At 44.6% G+C, this 20,717-nt stretch overlaps 1 protein-coding gene across 2 annotated transcripts in view; it reads right to left on the bottom strand.

The window, feature by feature from the left end:
• NMI (N-myc and STAT interactor) overlaps positions 1 to 17,935 on the bottom strand; it is a 28,884-nt gene extending 10,949 nt beyond the window's left edge. Inside the window, exons 1-4 of one of the 2 annotated variants that reach the window (XM_083153835.1) lie at positions 17,599 to 17,782; positions 13,670 to 13,744; positions 13,006 to 13,074; positions 3,180 to 3,338 (exon numbers count right to left, since the gene is read on the bottom strand). In XM_083153835.1, coding sequence (XP_083009961.1) covers positions 3,180 to 3,338; positions 13,006 to 13,062 — 216 coding nt within the window. In that variant the 5' untranslated portion in view covers positions 13,063 to 13,074; positions 13,670 to 13,744; positions 17,599 to 17,782. Of the gene's footprint in view, positions 1 to 3,179; positions 3,339 to 13,005; positions 13,075 to 13,669; positions 13,745 to 17,598 lie in introns of both variants that reach the window. The other variant, XM_083153836.1, reaches the window with a different exon arrangement.
• Between the last annotated feature and the right edge of the window lie 2,782 nt (positions 17,936 to 20,717).

The raw sequence follows: 20,717 nt of genomic DNA, 5'->3' as shown, positions 1-20,717 counted from the left end.
GTCTTAAGCTCCGTACAGATTAGACAGCATGCAAATGATGCATTGTCGTAAACAATTTTCCTGGACAAACAATATAAAGCATATTGGGCCTGATTCCGATCAGAAAGATTAATGGTGCCCAATCACGCTACAATTATCGTATGCGTTTTGTACTTTTTAAGTACAAAACGCATCGCATATACGATAATCGCGGCGTGTTAAGTGTCTGCCGCGTTCAGATCCGACGCGATGCGCGTCCCCGGGAGCCCGATATAGTAAAGTACAAAAAGGATGTGCAGGCACATCCTTTTTGTATTGTATCGCATAGAATCGCATGCACTTTTGTAGTATAGTGCGATGCGAAGCTATGCGATTATTGGCACGCCCCCACCCGCTGTCAGTCACCTCTTCTCTTCCGCGCCAGGCTGTCACGCGGAGGAGAAGGAGCTCCCAGCACTTCCGGCAGTAAGGTGAGCATTATAATGAAAATGATCCATTTTTGTTATATTGTTGAAATGCAACAAGTGTACACAAAGTATCTACTCTGTGGTCAAAGATCACAGCAGTTTTTTTTATATCCTTTACCTCAGGAGCATTTTTTTCTAGATACAAAACGTTTAAAACAACAACTTTATTGTTTTAATTATGTGGACATTAGCAGAAATAAAGTTCTTGAACTTGCAATAAAAAATAGGTTAAAATCTGATCAAATCAAATCGCATCTGAGCTCATCGGACGCATCAAAGTACAAATTGCATCCAATCCAATTGGAAAGGATTGCATACTGCAAGAAAAAACTTGTATAGTCAAAATCAAATCAAATAGGACCAAAAAAGCATAGCGTGTATGGGCACCATAAGTCACGAAATGTTACCCTTAAAGTGAGCAAAACAAGTTGCAGAAGAGCTGGAAGTTGATAGCAGAACAGTTACATGTTGCTAGGAATGCCAGCAACAGATGTACGAGTCAGAGACATCAGCATGGAAGTTCAGCCAAAGATCAGATATCGGCAGGCCATTTAAAAAGGTATGGACCATTCATATTTTGGTTAAATTTGTTTGGAGGGTTTGTGCTTTTAAGTGTGCACTGAGCTTCGATCATGGGGTGCAGAGTTTCCCTGACTTTCAGTTGTAACATATTACATGTATCTACAGTAGGTCAAAGATTATCAGCGTGGGAGTTTAACCAGAGAGAAAATCATCTACAAGATCAAATATTGGCAAGCCACTTAAAAAGGTATGGGGTGAGATGGGCCTTGAAAAGTGATAAAATGGAGAGTGATAAACCACCAACCAACTGGCTCCTAACTCTTATTTTTCAAACCCAGCATGTGACATGGCAGTGAGGAGCTGATTGGCTGGTGGTTCATCACTCCATTTTATCACTTTTCAAGCGTAGTAAACCTGGCCCATGATGGGATATTCGCAAACATCATAATCAGTGATCCTTAGGCCAACCAAAAGCCAAAGTCAATCTCTGACTGGGGGAATAGAATAGTCCATGAAATAGGAAAAACAATTTTGCGAGATTTATATATATATATTTATATTACACATACAGATATGTGTATCCTGATGAGGGACACGGACATGGGGAATATATATTTGCTGAGCGGCACAGTACCCAGGCAGCCATTCAGTGGCACCATTTGGTGATTGTACCAGATAGATAGGTAACAAGCAAAAAAAAACAGTGACAGTACAGATATATATCACACGTACAGATATGCGTATCCTGATGAGGAACACGGAAATGGGGAACATATATTTGCTGAGCTGCACAGCACCCAGGCAGCCATTCAGCAGTGCCACTAAGTCGTTGCAAGAACCAGATAGGTAAACAGTACAGATAAGGAACACTACAGGGGAGATACAGGGTACATATTTTAGGCTGGGTGGCACAGATCCTAGGCAGCCATCAGCGGCGCCATCTTGACTTCGCCACTCACAGAGCCGCAGTGAAAGGGTTGAAATAGGCCAGCATGGATGGGTCCAGAGGCTGTCTTCTGGGGGGCTGGGGGGGTGGGCCAGCGTGTCAGGGGCCCTGGCTGGAGCTGCAGCTGGAGGGAGAGCCAGCATGGGGGTGGCGGGGGATGGAGAGAGTCGGGGAGGGGGAGTCAGTTGGGCTGCCGGGGTGGGGGGCCGCAGCGCCACCCGATGGTGCCGGACTGATGGTGCTGCTGTGGGGGGCAGCAACGCCGCCCGCCTCCGGCCGGATGTTGCACCAGGGGACACTGTGCTCGCTTATTCCCACCTCTTCCGCTCGCCTCCTCTGCCACGCTGCTCCGGAGGCTGGCGATGGTGGAGCTCCAAAGATGGGAGATTGGAGCTCAACGTGATGTGTTAGGAGCTAGATTTGGAGGAGGTGTGATCAAATTTAAATTGCAGTGTAAATATAAAGCAGCCATAATTTACCATGCACATAAATAATAATAACAATAGCGGCAGCAACAAATATACTTGATCCATACTTACCTATGTTTCAGTGCTCCTGTCTGGGAGAAACACAGAGAGGAAACGTTTTTGTTCCTTTTTTTTTTTGGGGGGGGGGGTCGGGGGCGAATGCTGACATCATTAAGCCATATGGAAAGTGGGCATGGCTAAAATGATGCAATTTGCTTCATTTTAGCCCCGTCCCCTCCTCGAACTGCCAAGAACACTGTCATTAAAAACTGAGGTGGAGGGGAGTTCCGGGGGTACTTGCACACCTTTCCAGGGGGGCGGGAGTGAGATCCGATTTTCTGGAGCTGTCCGGCCATTCCTGGAGGGTAGGCAAGCATGACTTTCTCCCCTTGCATAGCAAGATGGTGTGTTCCATAAACAAACTGACTTGCTTTTTTTGCTTTGCTCAATCTGTCCCACAGTGTGAAGTATAATAGGAGTTAATTGCTTGGAAATTTGACCTAAAAAGTAAAATACCATTCCATCTAACCGTCCCACTGCGCAGTGCTGCAGACCGGGCATTGGGAACAGCCGGGAAGCATCTCAGCGAGCGAGCCTGGCATTTGGCTGCGCATGCGCACTCTGATCCCAAAATCCTGGGATTGGAAACTCCAAAAAAGCATTTTTTAGGCCAAATCCCGGGATCCCGCTGATCCCGATCCCAGGATTGGCCACCCTAGCCGCCACTTATGGAAGATCAGAAGCACTGAGGTTTAAGTTATTCTCTGTAATTGTAAAGACATTCTAATTATTTCCTACCTTGTAAAGATCGAGTTTTTCGCACTGAGTACTATCAAAGTCAGTCTGCTTCTCCAGCAATAAGTCCAGATGTTTCTGTACTTGTTTCAGATGATCATCTGCATCCAGCTTCGCTAACAGTATTTCAGATTTGCGTTTTTCAGATTCATTACATTGTTCCTGGAGTAGAAAATTACAAAAATGTCTTCCAAATATTACAGCTACTACTAACATCACCACTAATATTCAAAGTGGTCTTTTCCCACATTTTGGGATAGTTTCCCTGAGTGTAGACACGATGACGCAATTTGTGGTGTATGTCATCATCATAGCCTACCATCCATGGCAGAATGCTGTAGTAACGGATGTGTGATATATGCTTCTGCCAGGGTGCAAAGCCAAGGATATCCAACAGCACCCATTTACTGCTGCTTCCTACCTAGAAATGTGCAAGGCTTGTCCACAGGGCAGGCCAGGACTCACCCATAGTGCAGGACATTGCTCATCCATTGGTCAGGTACTACAGGCCTGGTGCCGATACCCCTACTCACTTGATACTGTTCTATGACAAAATGACAATGGGCCTTATTCTGATCGGTGCGGCCAAACGTGCGTACGTTCACTATTAACGTACGCTAGCCGTACGCGGCCGTTGGGGTTAAGTCCACCCACAAATCAGCCGCTTACGTACGGGCAGAAATAACGTAGAGGGGGAGTGGCGTACAAATGAGCGTACGGCAACGTACGCGGACGGCCCAGCCCTTGCACTCCGACAACAGGCGTACAACTGAGCGTACGGCGCCGTTTACGGACGTCTTTCGTCCGTCTTCCCACCGACTTCTTGCGGAGATCTGAGCGTACGCCAGCTTGCACGGACGGGTCCCTATTGTTTTCAATGGAAAACACAGCTTATGTCACCGCTCGTGAGAGTGAGCGTACGTCCGTGTACACTGCCATACCCTTCACATATATGGACCTGCAAATCTTGCCTTTCAACTACAAATCTGACAATTGATTAATTAATCTATTTGTTATTCAATTATTGTTTTCTATTAACTCAATTGTCTACCTTAATAAAGACCTAATAAAACCACATTTGAACCCTCATTACATGTATATTTGTTATGTTCTAATGTGGCATTTTAATCACTATCTATGTGTCCCCATATTGCTGTTACTTTTACATCAAGTTATGTTGGTGTTTCTGTATATGTACTAAATTATATCCATAATTACTTTGTCCACAATGTGTAACATGTATACCTACCCTGATGTTATGTGTGATGTTTTAATCTACCAACATTAAACATTCATGCATTTTCACTATGTGTTATTTTACTCAAAAACACACACATTCACACATCAATCATTACCCCTCACCTCAAATTACAAGTATAACTTACAGTACACATCTGTATGTACCTACCCTTACAAGCCCTCTAACATATTTATTAGTAAAAACACAGGCAATTTCGAACTGTACATAAACTTTTATTTAGGACAAAAATAATAAGGGGGGGGGGATAAAAAAAAATTAAATCCGGGCCTCCAGAAGTCCAAACAGGATCTGGAGGTACAGGAGGGTCAGTACAATCTCCCGCATTAGGGCTGCCACCTCCTCCTGCTGCTGTTCAGTGTCTGTAGTGAAGGGATAAAAAAAAAAAATTAATATATAACATACACAAATGTTTGTTGTATTTGTACATAATAAAAAGTTCAGAGTTATGTGTGAAGGCCACATACATTTTTAAACTACATTGAAGATGGGTCTGCTGTAAACACAGTACTAAAAAATAATATGTTAACACACACATACTGTACATAGTAAATAACATTAATTCAATTACTCCTTCATGGATGAATGTATGCTGTATCCCAATTGGTACTTTGGTTTTGGGGGACTGTCCTCTAACCTCACAATTAGGCTGTGCTATTTAAGGGTTATGACATTGTTGTGGCTTAAGCACTCCTTACTATTTTAAATTTCGGACATTGCTGTACAAATTATAGGCCTACAGCTATGTTTGTAAAGCATGCATCCGCATGGCCTCACACACTATTACCAAAACAATCTCTACATTTAATGTTGCACCAGTGCCAGATTAAGCCTTCGGGGGGCCCGGGGTACTTTAGACCGGGGGGCCCCCTTGCACTTGTCATTACTGGCCGCACACTGCATGGGAGAATATTATACTGTCAAAACACAGAGTAAAGGCAGAATAAACTTGGTCAATGGTTAACTGCAGGGGATATATATATATATATATATATATATATATATATATATATACACACACACACACACACACCACATGAAAAGCCTGTGTTTGTCCCTCTGCCCCTTACTCTGGAGGAGACCTCACAGTCCTAGTGCTGCCTCTGATTAAAAACCCTCACATGACTAAGCTGCTGCTGCTGTTCTCCATGGACCTGAGAAGCATGTAATGAGCTCCACCAATCAGAGCTCAGCACAAACTTCTCAGCCTCTGTCCTCTGGTGCAAAGTGTCATGGGACTTAGTCAACTCCCAGAAATGCACTGCACACTTGTGCAATCAGTGTGCCTTGGCTCCCGATGCTCAGCACCATAAATCATTGTCACATTGGCAGATAGGTGAAGCTGCAGCACTACCCCACCCATGCACAAAACCTTTAGCTAAAAAAAACAAATAAAAACTTACAATTTTTTTTTTTTAAATACATGACAACCACAGGGGGCCCCTAGCTAGAGGGGGGCCCAGGGGCATTGACCCCTTGTGCCTCCATTATAATCCGGCCCTGTGTTGCACATCATGCTGGGAACTGGAGTTACCCAACACCTGGAGCCACATTACTACCACACCACTAATGTCGGATATCTCATTGGATGTACTGTTATGTCAATTATTCAAGGGGTGAGGCATGGCCACACTCAAAAAAAACCCCAAGGGGACCCTTGTTCCTGGAGAAGGACAGGACACACCTCATGGTCGCCCTGCAGTGATATGTTGCAACTAATGTTGATGTTGGATACACATATGTGGTTGTTGTGATTGTTTATGTGTAGAAATGTGTAGGTAAACATTAGACACATTATTTACTTACGGCTACTTGAGCCATCCTGGTCGCCGCTGGTTGGCTGTGCGGTGGTTGGGGGGGATCAGGAGCAAGGGGGATGGGATGGGAATTTGGATAGAGGTAGTGGGTGTGAGTGGGGATTGGAGAGGTTTGGGGGTGGGTGGTGGAGAGGTGTAGGGGGGTAGGAAATGGGGTGGGTAGGGGGTGGGGGTAGGGGAGGGGGTAGGGGAGGGGGTTGGGGAGGGGGTGGGGGTGGGGGTTGGGGAGGGGGTGGGGGTGGGGGTTGGGGAGGGGGTTGGGGAGGGGGTGGGGGTGGGGGTTGGGGAGGGGATGGGGAAATTGTGTGGGCCCCAGCTTGAGCCATTGTCTCGGCCTCCTCTTCCTCCTCCTCCTCTTCCTCCTTCTCCTCTTCCTCCTCCTCTTCCTCCTCCTCTTCTTCCTCCTCCTCCTCTTCCTCCTCCAGGGCTGCCTGCTCCTGGGCTGCCTGGTCCCGGGCTGCCTGCTCCCGGGCTTCCATGCGTGCCCTTGCCCGTGCTGAAATGTTCATGTTGATGACATCGAAATCGAAGATTGGGTTGCATAAAAAAGGGGGAAAGAAAAAAATTTACATTAGTCATGCTCATAACCATCCAAATTATCATTGCTGTTATATTTCAGACATTTATCATGCAAACTAATTGATATGCTACACCCAAAAACTGAGCAACTACTTAAACCCCCCCTATACACCCCCTATACACCCCCTATACACCCCCTATACACCCACTATACACCCACATACTCAGGAACATATTTATAAAAAGTACAGAAAACATTTGCAAAAAAACGCAGGCATACTAGTAAATAAAAACTTACAACGGGCAATATGGCGGCGAAGTGATGATAGCAACACTGGCTGCCGCCGGCCCAGGTCAGACCAGCGCCGCTCAACTTGGCCCAGGCTCCTGTGAACGCCGGTCCGGGCGAAGATTAGCTGGCGGGCAGCATTATATGCCCGCCGCTTGTCATTATTTGACACATAAGGGCCCCTGGGCCCCAGGCGGCGGTCCATGACCTCAACCAAGGCCAATAGCTCCTGGGTAGAAAACGCCCTAGCCCTGGTTGAAGTCATGGTGGCAATGGCGCAGTTATTAATTGCAGGTACATATATCACTTTTGGTGCTTGCTGATTGGTGTAAAAAATTGTTTGTTTGGTATTAACTTTATTAATCCTTCTTACATTAACAAACTGGATGCGAATAGAAACTTACGCGGACCGTTCCGATATACACAGACCAAAACCAACAGCATGCATTCAATGTATAGAGAGGAACTGTATGTACAGTGTGCGAAAAATAATACACGCAAGCGTCTACTTACAAATACGCTGCTTAAAGGGGGGTACAATACACCGTTTTCTATGGATAGACGTACTGTATATACAGTGTGCGGAAAATAATACACGCAAGCGTCTACTTACAAATACGCTGCTTAAAGGGGCACAATGCAACATGTTGGTGTATGACAATTTCAGACTCATTACATATGTAAGGAAAGCATTATAACGTGATGTTTTGAAATGTGACTCACAAAGCATACACGAACTCCAACAGATACCAGCTGACAACACTCATCATTGGAATGACAGGTGCACACATTTCACGATGCAGAACACAATGCTCCACAACCTGTGTATGTGCATATACAGGTGATTGATCAGGTGCGCGGAGACCTGCGTAATTTAAGCGGCAGTTATCGGCGGGAAATATCGGCGTAAATTAGCAAGTCAATTGCGGGAAAAAATATACGCCCCCTTGTTAATGGCGGGAGATTAACATATAAATATTCAGTCAGATGCAGGCCACAATTGCTGCAAACATGTCTAGTTCAGACGATTCCGCAGCTGAGGACGCTCTCCAGAGAGCCAGAGCAGAATCCTTGCTGGAAAGGTTGAGGCAGAGGGAGCAGGAGAGGACAAGGAGGACCCAAGACCAAGCGGGCCCCTCAGTAACAGGCCCTGTTCAACCTCCACCAGCTCCACAAGGGCCAAGCAACCAGCCAGAACAAGAGGTTGCATCTCTCCAAACAGGTGTGACCCAGCAGGTGCATGGTGAGAGAACTGGGGCCACCAGAAAACGAGCTGCAACATCTAGGGTGAGGACTGAGCAGGATACCACCACCAGAAAGAGAAACCCTGCATTTGTAGAGGCCGAAATGCGAATTCTAGTGCCCAGGGCACGCGAATGGATTGAATTGCCAACCAGGAAGCCGGGTGCCAGTGCAAGGAGAAAACTTTGGGACAAGATCACAGAGGAAGTGAACCAGGTGGCACCAGTGGTCAGAAATTGGGACGCGGTGAAGAAAAGGTTAGTGTGTTTGTCAGGGCTATTTTTCAGCAGGCTCCAGCAGGAACTGAGGCCCTTATTCTAGTTCACTCTTTCTGGCCAAATATTTATTAGATGGACAAAACCATGTGCACTGCAGGTGAGGCAGGTGTTACTTGTGCAGAGATAATCAGATTTGGGTGGGGTTTTACACCTGCCTCACCTGCAGTGCACATGGTTTTGTCCATCAAAGAAATATTTGGGCAGAAAGAGTGAACTAGAATAAGGGCCTCAGTTCCTGCTGGAGACTGCTGAAAAATTGCCCTGGTCTTTGTCCCCCTGATGTCATATGTGTGTACATATGTTACATGTATGTTTTGAGACTAATAGAAAGGTGTGTTTGTAGATAGTGCTACACTTCAATGTCACATGTGAACACAACCATGTCTAATAACCCACATTGATATATGAAACATGCACCATTGGTGTGATGTGAGGTTATGGGCACAGTTCTGCTCATGTGAAGTATGTGATGGGACAAGAGAAAGTGTGTTTTTGAAAGAGTTGTTGTAACATGTTCCATATGATGCTACTGAAACAAGAATGACCAAACTGTGCACATGTAGCTGGTGAGAAACTACACATCCCAGTATGCCATTCCATAGTTAAATTACTCCATAATAACCACATTGTCAAGCTATGGTGGAATGTGTAGTTTCACACCAGGTGGAGGTGCATAATTTGGCCATGGATGATGTCATTTCTGCATAGTGATGTATGTATGTGCATTTAGTGGCCTAATGAATGAGATGAGACACTGAAATGCCTCCTAATTGAGACATGAATGTGTGTGTGGGACACATATGGCAAAAAAACATAAGATCACCCACACTAGGAAATGTCACGTAGCTAGGGGTACCACATAGTCCCTTTAATTCCGGACACATATTAATTACACAGGTTCTGTGGCTGGCTGACTTCAAGACTCCACTTCACCTAATTTTAAACTGCCACAGAACCTGTGTAATTAACATGTGTCCGGAATTTAAGGGACTAGGTGGTAACCCTACACGTAGCACAGTGGTGCACATATCTCATGGTGATATTTGTATTTTTAAACTTGTAGGTGGACTGACTTCAAAACGGCAATGAAGAGGAAGATGACTGACCGGTACAACCACAGCATGTCCACCGGGAGAGGTCCTATGCCCGACCATTTGGAGTATACCCCCCTGGAGCAGGACTCCTTGGACGTGATTGATGTGGGGGAGGTCAGGGGGATCTCCAATATGGACAGTGAGCTCCCGGCGGAGGTCTTTGCTGCTGCTTTTGATGGTAAGTCACAGTAATGCATTGTATTTAGAAAGATATTTTTTATTGCGTATGTGATGGTGACATTGTTTTCAATTCTTATCCTAGAAGAAGCAGAAACCCAGGATGTACCGGCAGCATCTTCCTCTGCAGAGCCACAGGTGGAGCAAGTGGTCCAGCCTCCACCAAGACGTCGCCCCCAGCCCCAGCCACAGGAGACATGGGATGAGAGCCTGTTGGTGACACTGGAGAGGATCGAGCAGCAAGGGGTGGATGCTGCGATCCGTCAGCAGCAGGTGGCGGAATTTCTGGCGGAGTGGAAGGCCACAAACAGGCTGCAGTGTGAGGCCTTGAACCGCATTAACGACACTCTGGCGGCTGGCATAGTAAGCATTGGCCAACACCTCAGCCGCCAGAATGAACTTCTTGCGGAGCAGCTGTCCACCGCCAGGTCCCTAAGGGACAATCCCCCATCTGCTGCCCCACCCCAAGCTGCTCCCCAACCTTCCACCTCTGCTGACCCTCCTGTGTCGACTAGGGGAAGACGCCGCAAGGCAGCTGAGCCAAAGGCCCCTGTCCCCAAGGCCCCATCTAAAAGGGGGAAAAAAGGGCCCAAATAATGAGACCTGGTTCACTTCCTCTGTGGTTGGACCCCAAATGTTTAAATTGCACTGGACATCCGCTTCCTGAGTTGGCCATCTATCCATTTGCGTGCCATGGGCATGAAAGTTCGTATTTTGACCTCTACAAATGCAGGATAAATTTGTGGTGGTGTGTATCTTGCTTAGTATTCACCCTGGTTGTTGCAGTACGTATTCTGGTGTCCCCATTTCTTTCACCATTGCATTTGCAGGGTAACACATGTTTGGAGATATGCAACCTCTTGTTCTGGCTGTTTTATTATTTGTGTGTCTATTTTATTTGTTTATTTGATTTCTCACATTAAAGTGTGAAATAAGCTGTGATGCTGAACAGCAAATAAATTTATTTTACAAATTAAATCAACATTGTGGTATGTGTCATTTCTTGTGTGAAAAAAATACTAGATTTATGTGTACTTACTGACCAGGGTATTTTTGAACATTTGTTGAAGTGTGGTAGAAGTTTCCCATGTGTAACCCTCTCCATGGCCATTCCCATGTTCCTATCCAACTTTTCCCTGCTAATTAGTTTGTGTCAGCACATGTGCAGAGCAACTTAATAGGTGAGAAAGCAGTTTGTGTGCAGGTGAGGTAGCTCCTACAGTAGTAGGTAAAAGCAGGTCCAGAACAATGCTTTCCTCATGGAGTGGGTGAGGCAGACAAACAAGGGTCAAAAGGTACATTTGTGTAGGAATGCATATGTGTCCTCCCTAAAAAAAGATGTGTGAATCGGCCAAACATGAGAAAATTGCTTGTGAACAAACATGTATAAGTTTTTAAATATATATGATTTTACAGTGTCATAAGCAGATGTAGGAATCCTTGTTAGAGAGATGAGAGTGCAATAATGTGATTGGTGGCATCTTACATCCAGAGTGTAGTCAAATCCAAATCATAGCAGATGAGATAGTGGTACAGGTCATTATTTTGGGTACTATACAAAGATTGTGTGCAAAATAATGGTCATGAGCTTAAAACATTGCTGAAACATCCTTTGTAGGTGTTAGATGTGGTTTATGTTATTGTATCCTAAATACAAAACCTATGTTAGTATTAGAGTGAACACGTTGACACATGTCGACTTGTGTAGATTGAGTGTGCTACTGTGTAAAGTCTATGAAAGCACGTAGTGAATGTGTATAACTGTTTAGCAAATCCCTACCTTAGCATATATAAGCAGGTCTTCAAAAGATTCTTACCTTAAATTAAACAAACATTTAAATGTGGAGAAGTATAGAAAGATAAGCTTCCAATGTGTTTGAGTGCTGTGTGTGGCTTGCAGGTAGTGAAATCATGGTTTGGACTTAATAGACTGCAGCATTGCTTATTACATTCAGGTGTATGTGTTTGAGTAGTAATCAGCGTAAATTAGCAAACCCAGGCGCACGCAGGCATGCGGTATCTGTAGGGGTGGTTTGAGATGGCGGTTGGCGGGCGCTTGTCTGGTGTCCGAAATGAACGGTGCTTTAGTCGATCGTGCGGTAGTAGCACCGCTCATTTTTGGTGCACACCCCCGTGTACGCCCATATTTACGCCCATTTTCCCTCATTATTTCGGCCGCTCCCCTCATCACGCCCCTATGCCGCCCCCAATGCCCGTACACTCGCGTACAGGTTTTTTCGCACGTAGAGACCCGTCCGTAAGCGTTGTGGAGTGGTCGCGCCTGCGCATTAGCGAATTTACGCATGCGCAGATCATGAAAAACCCCGGGACGTACGCGTACGGCCCGGCCGCTCCAACCAGAATAAGGCCCATTGTGTGTGTGTGTGTGTGTGTGGGTTTGTGTGTGTGAGCCTCACAAGGGTTAATATGTTAGTCATTAAGCAGAGCAGAATCCCTCCTTGAGTAAATAATGGCCAACCAGTACTCACTGACCATAGGCATATACATCGGGGTATCATGTGTCCAAACCTCCAATTTGACAACCAAAACAACATTAAATATAACTTGTGTTGACTTTTGATGTGTCAGCCTTTTCATTGTGTTGGCCACATATAGTCCTTGTGTGGTCGACCTAGACACTGTAGACCTATTCACCCATAACTTTAATTAGAAGCCCGCTAAACTACCAATGTATTTGGACTTTGTGTTTTTAATACTGATCAAGATGGATAAATTGATAGTAATTTATGTAGTTATGATGTGCAACAAGCAATACAAACAAGGCATAATGCGCATTAACCAGGTCATGCTTGTCTTACACTTTGCAAATAATCCAAATGATAACTAAAAAATGTTCATACATTACGTCAGGTTCACTAATAACTTTCTAAACCCCCATACACATTAGACCGGATAGTAAAAGATATCGCAATATCGTTAAGGACCTCCACCCTGGTCTAGCATGTACAGACGACGGAGATCCTTGTTAAGAACAACCAAGCTACAGCTCCCTCGATCGCTCCCCTCCCCGCCGGCATCGGCAGGTGGTATGCACTTGCCAATGCCAGCTAGTGTGGATGGAGCCTTAGCTTCAAGGGTTACAAGCATTACGATAGTACATTTGGCCTAAAAGTCCATGGGCTGAAAAGCATTACCTTCCAAAGCTCACGTTCTTCCAACAACGTCCGTAAATCCTCCATACTTGTACTCATTATACTAGAAATCTGTAATTATTCAGTAAAATATCATATTAATGGATTGTAATTACTTCCCAGTAAATAGTTCAGTTATTACTTTCTTTGCTTCTAATAACAATGCCAAATAGGAACACACGTCTACATTCTAAGCAAAGCACTTCATTGTCATTTATAAATTGCAGAGAATAATATGGAGTGTGGGGATTTGCTAATAGATATGAATAAATAATTTCCTAATTCATCAGATTATGAGGGGAATTCAGTCTGCCGTGGTCATTTACAGCGGCTAAGTGATCATACGGGGACAATACAGCCCTAAGCACTCATCCGGTTCTTTTTATTTCACCTGCCCGAAGCAAGTGAAAAATAATCCCTAATAACATTCATGTTTTTACACATAAATTCACAGATGCTATGTTGTTTTACCTACAAATGTAAAAACTTTTGAGCACAAAATATGGGAAAAAAATTGCAGAAAACAGCCTGTATATATTTCGGCCTGATTGAATTACTCCCTTTGTCAGATACTGTCTCAAATATTTACAGCTGTAAGATATAAAATAAACATGTAGTGCAATCATACAATAATGCACATATAATATATAAAAATTATTGTAATTACCCGAATATTTAACTCTTTCTGGTCCAACGTCTTGTCAGGCTCAACAGCCCTAGTAGCAGATCCAATGGTGAGACACTTTAAGAGAAGAACATTAACATCGTTCAACATTCAATGTACTGTAGACCATTTTTGAATAAAAAAAAATGACAATTAATTTAAACATTTAGACCAGACTGTTTAAATTGCAAAAAAAAAAAAATGTAATTGCAAAGGGTTAAACCAAGGGGATACAGTTGTCTTCAAAATTATTCAACCCCCACTGAAATTGAATGTTTTGGCCAGTTTGACATTGATTTTGATCATTCAGTCATCTTGCTTACATTTACATGAAAGAGGCACTTGTAGGTCAGAGAAATATAAACTTAAGTTTATAATGAAATAACCACAAATGTCTTTTCTGTGCTCACATCATTATTAGTTTTTATTCAACCCCCAAGTGACATTCAATCTTAGTACTTAGTACAACATCCTTTTACAGTTATAACAGCTTTTAAACGTGAAGCATAGCTTGACACAAGTGTCTTGCAGCGATCTACGGGTATCTTCGCCCATTCTTCATGGGCAAAAGCCTCCAGTTCAGTCAAATTCTTAGGCTTGCGCACTGCAACTGCTTTCTTTAAGTCCCACCAGAGGTTCTCAATCGGATTTAAGTCTGGTGACTGCGATGGCCACTCCAAAATGTTCCAGCCTTTCCTCTGCAACCATGCTCTAGTGGACTTGGAGGTATGCTTGGGATCATTGTCCTGTTGAAAGGTCCAACGTCTCCCAAGCCTCAGGTGTGTGACGGACTGCATCACATTTTCATCCAATATCTCCTGGTACTGAAGAGAATTCATGGTACCTTGTACACGCTGAAGCTTCCCTGTACCTGCAGAAGCAAAACAGCCCCAAAGCATAATTGACCCTCCGCCATGCTTCACAGTAGGCAAGGTGTTCTTTTCGTCATATGCCTTGTTCTTCCTCCTCCAAACATAGCGTTGATCCATGGGCCCAAACAGTTCTAATTTTGTTTCATCAGTCCACAGAACACTATCCCACAACTTTTGTGGTTTGCCCACATGACTTTTGGCATACTGCAGTCGACTCTTCTTATTCTTGGGAGACAGCAAGGGGGTGCGCCTGGGGGTTCTGGCATGGAGACCTTCATTACGCAGTGTGCGCCTTATTGTCTGAGCTGAAACTTCTATACCCACATCTGACAAATCTTTTTTCAGTTCCTCAGCAGTCACACGGGGACTTTTATCCACTCTACGCTTCAGGTAGCGCACAGCAGTCGAAGTCAGGATCTTCTTTCTTCCACGACCAGGTAGCATTTCAATAGTGCCCTTTGCCTTGAATTTGCGAATGATGCTTCCTATGGTGTCTCTTGGTATGTTTAACTTCTTTGCAATCTTCTTATAGCCATTGCCCTTCCTGTGAAGACAAATCACCTCTTCTCTTGTCTTCCTGGACCATTCTCTTGACTTCACCATGTTTGTAACCACACCAGTAAATGTCTAGAAGGAGCTGAGTATCACAGTCATTTTAAAGCTGCCTAATTGGTGCTTATTATGCTTGATAGGTGCTCGGTGACATCCACAGGTGTTTTCAATACCTGATTGAAAACACCAGAATTAACCTTTCTTCTTCAGAGTGGTAGTCTTTAAGGGGTTGAATAATTGTGGCAATGAAGAAACCACAAAATACACATTTACTACTGTGTTATATAAACAATTGATGTCAGTTTAGTTGCATTTGGTTCTTTAAAACGTCCTTGTAGGATTTCATTTTGAATACAATTCCAAATGTACACTATAGTCCCTAAACCCCTTTACAGCATTGGGGGTTGAATAATTTTAAACACAACTGTATAGGTTTGTTTGGTGCCTTTGTCTGGATATACTCAGATAAGTGCAATATTTTCTAAATACTGTATGGTATGTGCATGATTGTATGGATTTGATGTTATGTATGTTAATACATTAACAAGATTACACTTAAGGGCCCCATACATTAGTCCAACTTGTCCTAAGGACAAGTCCGACCTGATTTCCACGGCACCTCCCCGGGTGGGGTCACACACGATTAGGCGGGTAGGGGGCGGCGGAGTAGTGTATGCTAGCAGTTGCCCCTCCGGCGGCGGGAGTCAGCGGTGGGAGAAGATTTGTTTAAAACACTGGGCTGCCCTGTGATTGGTTGGAAGAGCTCAGCCAATCACAGGGCAGCCCAGTATTTTAAACAATTCCCCCCCCCCCCCCATCACTGACTCCCGCCGCCCGCAAGCACTACTGCTAGCAGTACACTACTCCACCGCCAACTGATACGAGACGTAGGTATGCCGCCAGCGGTCCCTTGGGCCCCCTCTCCCCAAACCCCACACTGCTGAATGCGTCCCCTCCACCCCCCAGTCCCGGAATGTATTCAAGCGATCGCATGTGGTTAAAAACAATTCGATAGATATTATGTGCAGCACATAATATCTATTGACGCAACATTCGACGTGCATAGCATTGAAAAGTCCCTTAAAAATTGGTTGAAATCCAATGATTGTATACAATATCTCACAAGTGTATGGGCAGCATAAGAATCAGACGGAATACTTTTTGCTACGCCAGATGAATAAGCCAGCTTGCGTACAACCACGGTATAATGTCGACAAACATAATGTCGACCAGGCTTAGGTCAACACAGCTGTTGATGAACTACACATCCCAGCATGCCCTGCAACAGTTTTAGCTTGGCCAAATAGCAAAACTATAGCAGTGCATGCTGGAATGTGTAGTTCAACAACAGCTTGAGGGCCAACGGTTCCCGATTCCTGCACTAGGGCGTGGCAGGAGAACTTAATAGTGTGCCGAGCGTAGTGAGGCGCCATTCCTGAAGCATGGTGAGCGCAGCAAGCCACACGAGGGGACGCGGTACATTGATACGGTGTCCATGTCAACCATGTCGACATTCGGGACAAAAAATAAAACAAAACCTCATGTCGACCTTTTCACTGTTGAATTTCCCATTGTCGACCTGATGCTTGTGTCGAACTTTTGACACTGTTGACCTTAGCCATGTCAACCTTTTTTCATGTGTCGACCTAAGCCCTATTGTCCTTTAGTAGTCGTCCCAATGCATGTTGACCTTAATTTGGTCGACCCAATAGCCTCAACCACAATGAAAATGAAGCCACATGTAAGTGCTCCTTCTACAGACCATTAGAGCAGCGAAGGGATCATTGTGATAGGGAGGGGGTGCCAGCATCAGGGTATTTTTTTGTGTGCGGTACAACATTGTACCTTTGCGGTTCAGGGCACTCGCCTGAAAAGGGGACATTCACCATCAAATGATTTTCCCCCTGCTTGTTTCTGGGGGACACCGGACGCCCACAAACGCCCGCAGGGTGTCAGGCTAACCCTCCCTCACTGCTTCGGGTGCACAGCTCAGGCATGTACACTGTATACCGTGCGTATGTGCAGTCGTTTGATTGATTATCGATCGGGATTTGAATCAGGCCATTTATCAAAAGCTCCATCCCCGCAGGCGATAATTGTTTAATCTGTGCAATGTACTCAATTATCACAGTGCGAGTCGGACCGAAGTATTGCAATGTGTAAGTAAACATGAGGGGTGCACAGTAGTGAAGTTTTAAATACCATTAAACAGTGATGAAAACACTTTAAAAAGCTTGTACCAAATAATAATACAAAAGAAGATGTAAACATTAAAATAAGCAATATATAATGAGTATATGTACTATACAGGCATGTACATTGCTATTTTAACTAAAACGATTTTAAGGAAGACAAAAGGGGAGAGAGAGCACACAGAAGGCTAATAACAAACTACAGTATAGTGAAAGCACTGCAGACAAACGAGAGCATGAGCTGTTTTCAGGGAACAAAATCGGGGCAGTGAGTCTACAAATGTAAAATCTGTTACCACATACATCTCAGACCTACCGTATAGTATGATCAGAGGGTAATATATTTGTAAGCAGGATACAAGTAATATGAACGTAACACAAATGGCAGCTTCGCCTTCTGCTTCCTGTTTGCCAGAATAGAAACTAAATGACCAGAGCAGCAGAGCAGTCTCTTACTTTCACTTTCTGTTCAAATACATAATATCAATCACAGTGCAGGGAATGTAACAGTGGGGAAATCCCTCAGGGGTACTGTATGCTGCATATGATCATCCTGCCTAAACGGCTGCCATATGAGACTGCAAACTCCTCTTAAACAACATAACAGTGTCAATGTAATATTTTAAGCAGCACTTATGGCTCTCGGTGAGTGTGTATCCGGATGATCTGTCAATACCGAAAGCATACCTCCCAACATGACCCTTTCTAGGAGGGACACGCACGATGCTCTGTTCCTGGACTTCCCTCTTAAGTTTTGATTGCCATCACCTGTGTTGAAACACCTTTCTTACCAATTAACCTGTTCAAAGCTGATGACAATCATAACTCAAGAGGGAAGTTCAAAAACTGCATTGTGCCCCTCCTGGATCGGGTCATGTTGACAATGTCGACACGCACTAGGTTGACATTAAAAACGGTCAACATTGACAATAGGTTGATATGGACTGGGTCCCCATTGACAGAATGTCGACGTGATAATGGTCGACACATGAAAATGTCGACATGGGTTTTTACCTGGTGAATTATTTATTTATTTACAGTTTCTTATATAGTGCAGCAGATTCCGTTGCGCTTTACAATAGTAAACAGTGATAAAACAAACTGGGTAACAACAGACAGACTTAGAGGTAGGAGGGCCCTGCTGCAAGCTTACAGGGAATGCTGACTTTTTGTCAATGTCGACCTAGTACATGATACAGTCATAGAAAGAAGAAGGAGGATGGGCAAGGATGGATGGGGGGCAAAGACAGACAGGGACAGAGCACCATAGATAGAAAGACAGACGGGCATGGATAGACGGACGCTGGGGCATAGACAGATGGGGACAGATCACCATAGATAGAAATACAAAACGGAGAGATGGGCACAGATGGATAGATAGGTGGAAGGCAGGCATACGCAGATGGGGATAGATAGAAAGACGGATGGTGGGGATGGGCACAGATGGACGGTTGGGGGGTATAGACAGATTTGGACAGAGCATCATATTGGGGGACAGACAGACTGACAGATGGGTGGAGATGGCAGCATAGACAGAGGGAAGGGTGGGGAGCAAAGACAGACTGTCAACCAGAATTAGGGATGCTCACCATTACTTTGTCTCCTCCATGGTGCAGCACCTGTCGTAGTTCTGGGAAGTGGAGGCAGCAGCAGTGGGTACTCTTCCTTCTCTCCCCCCTCATGGTGCAGCTCCAGGCAGCAATGGGTGTTCCTTGTACTGTACTCTCCCTCCTCCCCACCATGCTGCGGTCCTGGGCAGTGGCGCCACCAATAACCATCAGCAGCATGTTAACGGTGCTGGATTCCCTTAAGAGGGCTCAGGTGACGAATCACCTGCGGAGAAGCCAGCCCCCCAGACCTAATGTGGCCAGCTGCTTGCAGGCGTGCCTGCCCGGCGTCTCCCATTACCCCGGCAACTACCGGGTGGAAGTTATTGCCCGGCCAGGCGCTGCTGGGTGGAAGTACCTCAGCCAAGCAACCGGCTCCAGAGACGCGACGGGAACAAAAATGCCAGATGGCCCATCAGACCGGGAGACAGAGCTGTCGGAGACGCCGTCTGTTAGCGCGGCTAACAACCGGAGAGCTTTAAAGATAATCGCCCAGATTCTCTAAGCTTCAAAAGTGATAAAATGGAGAGTGATAAACAGCCAGCCAATCAGCTCCTACCTGCCATGTCACAGACTGTGTTTGAAAAATGTCAAACATGTGTTGATTGGCTGACTGTTGCCTTCTAGAAAACACTACCAAGTCTTACTAGACCTCTAGTGTCTGTCAGGGGAAGTCAATGTTATCAGCACTACCCGAAAGTGCGGATTCTGGAAGAGCTGGTGTGCTCTAAACAGGATCCCTCTGGCACAGAGCATGTAACCCCACTGGCAACAAGCATGTATCCCCTGGAAACAAAGATGTAACCCCTGGCAATGAGCATGTAAACCCTCTGGCAATGAACATCTAAACCCCCTGAAAACGAGCAAGAAACCCCCTGGCAACAGTAACCCCAGACACTGAGCATGTAACCTCTGGCAATGAGCATGTAATCTCTGGCAAAGAAAATGTATCCCCTGGCAACAAGCACGTAGGTAAGAACATTTATAATTAATGTACTTCTGTATTAGCCTAGGGTGGCTGGATCGCTTTAGTCATGCCCTGTCTATTTCTATACGCATTGAGCATTTATAAATGTAGTTTATATATAACATACAACTTAAAGTTAATGCAATGTCTAGGGAATTTTTCTTTATTTCTGTAGTTTTTATAAATCTAGGTCATTTTTGCCCATTCATTTCTTGCTAGCCTATCATTTCATATAGGTGCACTCACAAAGAAGCAATGTGCAAAGCACTGTATTATACCGAAATGTATGCAGCGCATTGCACAAGGCTCCAGTGGGACATCACTTTTCATTGAATATCTTCCTAAGTATTAAGTTTATGTCCATTCATTGCGGTTGCTTACTGAGGGAATCAGTAGAGAATTACAGACGCTCCCTTACATGTGTAATGGAATTCTCCTGTAGTATGTGTTCTTAATATATCAGATGATCTGGTATTGCTACGTTATCACCATACTTTGTGTCTCGTGATGAACAAGCACAGGAAGTAATAAATTCTAATTATTTATCTTATAAGCCGGGTCAAAGAGCCAAGTGATCTTGATAAGATATTTACATTTATTTATCACATTCAGTTGACTGAAAACCTTGTGAATCATCTCGCAAATTACTACAATTTTAGTAATGATTTTAGGGCCTAATTCAGATTTTTACGCAAACCCAATGGTATATGGGCCTGATTCTGGTGCACATGCAAAAGCAAATTATCTCTCTAATGGACAAAACCATGTGCACTGCAGGTGGGGCAGATGTAACATGCGCAGAGAGAGTTAGATTTGGGTGTTTCTGTGCATAATAAATACTGGCTGCTTTATTTTTACACT

Source organism: Crinia signifera, chromosome 7 (genome assembly GCF_055691185.1).
Source record: "Crinia signifera chromosome 7, ASM5569118v1, whole genome shotgun sequence".
Lineage (NCBI taxonomy): Eukaryota > Metazoa > Chordata > Amphibia > Anura > Myobatrachidae > Crinia > Crinia signifera.
Note: the sequence above shows the minus strand (reverse complement) of the source record. Positions and strands in the feature narration are given on the sequence as shown.